Below are 5,939 nucleotides of genomic sequence, written 5' to 3'. Positions count from 1 at the left end.
TTGGCGCTTTATAAATACTGTATAATAATAATAATTTGTGGAAAAAAGGACGCAAATTTAATTTGGGTGCAGCGTTGCATGACCGCGCAATTGTCAGTTAAAGGAACGCAGAGCAGTATTGCAAAAATGGCCTGGTCCGGAAGGGGGGGGGGGGGGGAGTTAAAGTAGAACCCCGCCTAGCTACATTGGTATGTCAAAAAACACACCTAACATCACCCCATTATCTCATTCAAATAAAGACAACTCTTTTTACGAATACAAAAAGAATTTCATGGCGACTTTAGATCTCCGGACACGCCCCATATATTAGATGGAAGGGCTGACACCTGCATTTGAACCCAAGAGACGATGATGTTAGTTTGGCAATTTCTTTATTGATTGGCGGGTCACCTGTCACAGCCATGAAATACAAAATTAGGACCCGTACAAAGCATTGCAATGACAGTCCATCCACATCGATAAAAGGCTCCGAGTGATCACCGGGGACAGGTAAGAGAATGATAAAAGCAAATACAGAGAGCAGAATTTGGAAGATGTGGATGACAGATTCCTCCATTGGATGTTCACAGCACCAGAACGTCGGGACACCAGAGAGGTGGTGGGGATTTCATGTCAATGTCCCTTCCGTCTCGTATTGTTCTCCAATCCCCTGAGGAGTGAGCTTGGATCTGCAAAAGTAAAGTCAGAAATTGACTATATAAAAAACAACTGATTCTCCTTGTTCCTACTAATACAGACATACATATTGCACTTAGATTGTGCCCTCAGGTGTCTCTATGTACTTAGATTGCACCCTCATGTCAGGGGCGGACTGACAACTCATGGGGCCCCTGTGTCCTTGCCCACACTCAAACCACACCCAAAAAAGCCTAAGAAAGGTACCAGGCGCATCTCATGGGGCCCCCTACTGACCCTGGGCCCTCGGGCAGTGCCCTAGTGCTCAAATGGTCAGTCCGCCCCTGCCTCATGTGTCCCGTTGCACTTAGATTGCGCCCTCATGGGTCTCTTTGCACTTAGATTTTGCACTGTCCTGCGTGTTATTTACTCCTGACCCCTGCATTCCATGTATTGCACATCCCTGACCCCTGCACTCTTTGCATTGCACATCCCTGACCCGTGCATTCTATGCATTGCACATCCCTGACCCCTGCACTCTTTGCATTGAACATCCCTGACCCGTGCATTCTATGCATTGCACATCCCTGACCCCTGCACTCTTTGCATTGAACATCCCTGACCCGTGCATTCTATGCATTGCACATCCCTGACCCCTGCACTCTTTGCATTGAACATCCCTGACCCGTGCATTCTATGCATTGCACATCCCTGACCCGTGCATTCTATGCATTGCACATCCCTGACCCCTGCACTCTTTGCATTGCTTGTCCCTGACCCCTGTACTCTTTGCATTGCACATCCATGACCCCTGCATTCTATGCATTGCACATCCCTGACCCCTGCATTCTATGCATTGCACATCCCTGACCCCTGCACTCTTTGCATTGCTTGTCCCTGACCCCTATACTCTTTGCATTGCACATCCCTGACCCCTGCATTCTATGCGTTGCACATCCCTGACCCCTGCACTCTTTGCATTGCACATCCCTGACCCCTGCATTCCATGCGTTGCACATCCCTGACCCCTGCACTCTTTGCATTGCACATCCCTGACCCCTGCATTCTATGCGTTGCAGATACCTGACCCCTGCATTCTATGCATTGCACATCCCTGACCCCTGCACTCTATGCATTGCACATCCCTGACCCCTGCGTTCTATGCATTGCACATCCCTGACCCCTGCATTCAATGCATTGCACATCCCTGGCCCCTGCATTCTATGCATTGTACATCCCTGACCCCTGCATTCCTTGCATTACACACACTGCAATGTGCATAACAAATCCATGACCCCTGCACTCTGTGGGTGACACCCTGGAGCCACTCACTGTCTGTGTGTCACTCCCCTGACTTTGCACTTTACACTCCTCATCATGTGTGGTACATGTACCTGAGCCCTGAATGTAATGCATCGCACACCCCTGTATTTTGTGTATTATGTAGTTTCTCCCTCTCTGCCTCTCTTCAGGGCACACAAACGCATATTCACATGGAAGCGTTTTATTATTTATAAATGCTATGTTCTCGGTACCAGGATTGCGGCATATGTGTGCCACGCATACAGCTAATGGGCTCAGGTTTGTTTTTTTTAACTCTGCTCCTTTAAGACCTTCCCCTGGTAACTGAATCCACCATTTACAGGGTTGCCATGTTGTTGTTCACTTTACGGTGCCCAAAGGTCGTTTATAATGGCAACTCCCTGACTGTCCCAGGAAATGACGGTGATGGTTGTCAGCCCGCTCTCACCTTCTTGGTGCCATATAGGTGCCTCCAGTGAGGACTGACTGGGTCTCTGGATACAGAATGGAATAAAGTTTTTGTTCATGGACTATAAACCAATGATTCTGTTATAAGATGAAAAGTTCATTTTTGGAAGTGTTCAAAAAAACCTTGGTATGAAAGTTGGTGCTATTGACACATTTTCTGTCTTGGTTCTTTATGTATGATTATGAAAATGACCTAGGGGAGTCACCTTCCTACTGCAACCCTTTGGCCCTTTGCTTGCCCTAATCTGGCCCTTTGGCCACTGACACCAATGATGGGGCACTATTCCTCCCACTAGAACCAATGATGGGGCACTATTCCTCCCACTGACACCAATGATGGGGCACTATTCCTCCCACTGATACCAATGATGGGGCACTATTCCTCCCACTGACACCAATGATGGGGCACTATTCCTCCCACTGATACCAATGATGGGGCACTATTCCTCCCACTGATACCAATGATGGGGCACTATTCCCCCCACTGACACCAATGACGGGGCACTATTCCTCCCACTGACACCAATGACGGGGCACTATTCCTCCCACTGACACCAATGATGGGACACTATTCCTCCCACTGATACCAATGATGGGGCACTATTCCTCCCACTGACACCAATGATGGGGCACTATTCCTCCCACTGACACCAATGATGGGGCACTATTCCTCCCACTGACACCAATGATGGGACACTATTCCTCCCACTGATACCAATGATGGGGCACTATTCCTCCCACTGACACCAATGATGGGGCACTATTCCTCCCACTGATACCAATGATGGGACACTATTCCTCCCACTGACACCAATGATGGGGCACTATTCCTCTCACTGACACCAATGATGGGGCACTATTCCTCCCACTGACACCAATGATGGGGCACTATTCCTCCCACTGACACCAATGATGGGACACTATTCCTCCCACTGATACCAATGATGGGGCACTATTCCTCCCACTGACACCAATGATGGGGCACTATTCCTCCCACTGACACCAATGATGGGGCACTATTCCTCCCACTGACACCAATGATGGGACACTATTCCTCCCACTGATACCAATGATGGGGCACTATTCCTCCCACTGACACCAATGATGGGGCACTATTCCTCCCACTGACACCAATGATGGGGCACTATTCCTCCCACTGATACCAATGATGGGACACTATTCCTCCCACTGACACCAATGATGGGGCACTATTCCTCTCACTGACACCAATGATGGGGCACTATTCCTCCCACTGACACCAATGATGGGGCACTATTCCTCCCACTGACACCAATGATGGGGCACTATTCCTCCCACTGACACCAATGATGGGACACTATTCCTCCCACTGATACCAATGATGGGGCACTATTCCTCCCACTGATACCAATGATGGAGCACTATTCCTTCCACTGACACCAACGATGGGGCACTATTCCCTCCCACTGACACCAACGATGGGGCACTATTCCTCCCACTGACACCAATGATGGAGCACTATTCCTCCCACTGATACCAATGATGGTGCACTATTCCTCCACTGATACCAATGATGGGGCACTATTCCTCCCACTGATACCAATGATGGGGCACTATTCCTCCCACTGATACCAATGATGGGACACTATTCCTCCCACTGACACCAATGATGGGACACTATTCCTCCCAGACACCAATGATGGGACACTATTCCTCCCACTGACACCAATGATGGGGCACTATTCCTCCCACTGACACCAAAGATGGAGCACTATTCCTCCCACTGACACCAATGATGGGGCACTATTCCTCCCACTGATGCCAATGATGGGGCACTATTCCTCCCACTGACACCAAAGATGGAGCACTATTCCTCCCTTCCCTCTGAGAAGGAACCCAAGACAACATAGGGACTATATAAAACTCTATACAGCTGTCACTATACTTCCATCCTTCACAAACTAAAAACACCTCCCAACTTTCTGAAATGATAAAGAAGGACATATGTTGGCTTACAGTATTATGCAAAGAACACGTCCCCGCCCCTGCCCCCGCCCCGATTACACGGGCCCCAAAGATTTACTAAGCAGAAACAGATTGATTAAACCACGCAAGTACTTTTCTGACCTCTATTTTTCTTTTATATCCGCTTTTCAAAAAAACACAGATTTATATAGAGGTTGGACTAGTCCAGCATAGCCCTTTTGTATAGAGATGTCCACATCAGACCAAAGAGAAGGACAACTGAGGCTGCAGGAGGGACAGAGGGATTCGGTCTGAAGAGTGACAGTCCCTCCAAATAAGTGACAGTTGGGAGGTGTGAAGGAAAGGCTCCTCATTTATACTGCTAAGCTCCTTTATTACAATCTGACTTACTTGAGTTTTTTCGCAAGATTTGTCTCGTCGATGGCCTCCAGCAGTTTCAGGGTTACGTTTGGGGCTTCTTGCTGTGTGTAGCGCTTGATCAGAAGATCCGTAACATCGATGCGGTCAGCTCCCTCCAGCTCTGCAACCGGAATGTGTTTGTACGGCTTAAGGGTGTCCTCGTCGCTCAAATACGCTTTAAATTCTTTAAAGCTTTTTTCTGTCATATCTTTAAGAATGGAGTAGATCACGTCCTTGCAGCTTTTCTTTGTAAGTGCCATTGTGAGTCGTCAGAAATGGAAGCGGGAAGGTTGCAGTGGTTATTGTTTCTCTTTCTATTTCCGTGTTCACCTTCTGCTTGGATCTCAGACAAGCCTTTAAAAGGAAACATATTTCCTGCTGTCGTTTTTCTGTAAACCGTCCCAAGGCTCGAGGGCTCCATCTACCAGTTGATTGGGGCCAATTTCTATTCTGCCATTTTTTTGGGGGGGAAGGTTGCAGTGGTTATCGTTTCTATTTCTATTTCCGTGTTCACCTTCTGCTTGGATCTCAGACAAGCCTCCTAAAAGTAAAAATATTTCCTGCTGTCGTTTTTCTGTAAACCGACCCAAGGCTCGAGGGTACCCTATTGTTGGTGTCAGTGGGAAGAATAGTGCCCCATCTTCAGTGTCACTGGAAGGAACAGTGCTCCATGGTTGGTACCAGTGAGAGGAATAGTGTACCATACTGGTGTCAGTGGGATAGTTAGTTCCCCATCTCTGGTGTAAGTGGGAGTAATAGTGCCCCATATTTGGTGTCAGTGGGAGGAATAGTGCCCCATCATTGGTGTCAGTGGGAGGAATAGTGCCCCATCATTGGTGTCAGTGGGAGGAATAGTGCCCCATCATTGGTATCAGTGGAGGAATAGTGTCCCATCATTGGTATCAGTGAGAGGAATAGTGCCCCATCATTGGTATCAGTGGGAGGAATAGTGCCCCATCATTGGTGTCAGTGGGAGGAATAGTGCCCCATCATTGGTGTCAGTGGGAGGAATAGTGCCCCATCATTGGTATCAGTGGGAGGAATAGTGCCCCATCATTGGTATCAGTGGGAGGAATAGTGCCCCATCATTGGTATCAGTGGGAGGAATAGTGCCCCATCATTGGTGTCAATGGGAGGAATAGTGCCCCATCATTGGTGTCAGTGTGAGGAATAGTGCCCCATCATTGGTG

General features: G+C 48.2%; 1 protein-coding gene across 1 annotated transcript; it reads right to left on the bottom strand.

Annotated features, from left to right (window-relative positions):
• Positions 1-354: 354 nt before the first annotated feature.
• LOC149440564 (NACHT, LRR and PYD domains-containing protein 10-like) lies at positions 355-5,073 on the bottom strand. The gene is made up of 2 exons (XM_089658453.1): positions 4,741-5,073; positions 355-668 (listed from the first exon to the last, which is right to left on the bottom strand). The coding sequence occupies exons 1-2, from the start codon at positions 5,007-5,009 to the stop codon at positions 608-610; spliced, it is 330 nt and encodes a 109-aa protein (XP_089514579.1). The 5' UTR covers positions 5,010-5,073; the 3' UTR covers positions 355-607.
• Between the last annotated feature and the right edge of the window lie 866 nt (positions 5,074-5,939).

The sequence above is a fragment of the Staurois parvus genome, unplaced genomic scaffold, assembly GCF_062004578.1.
Source record: "Staurois parvus isolate SC_StPar_1 unplaced genomic scaffold, SC_StPar_1.0 ptg001070l, whole genome shotgun sequence".
NCBI classification, from domain to species: Eukaryota; Metazoa; Chordata; class Amphibia; order Anura; family Ranidae; genus Staurois; species Staurois parvus.
The sequence above is the reverse complement of the archived record's forward strand: the minus strand, read 5'-3'. Positions and strand labels throughout refer to the sequence as shown.

Coding starts and splice junctions, on each gene's coding strand:
- LOC149440564 (XM_089658453.1), bottom strand. CDS start 5,009: ATGGCACTTACAAAGAAAAGCTGCAAGGACGTGATCTACTCCATTCTT. Junction 669..4,740: donor AATCTTGCGAAAAAACTCAA/GTAAGTCAGATT, acceptor TTACTTTTGCAG/ATCCAAGCTCACTCCTCAGG.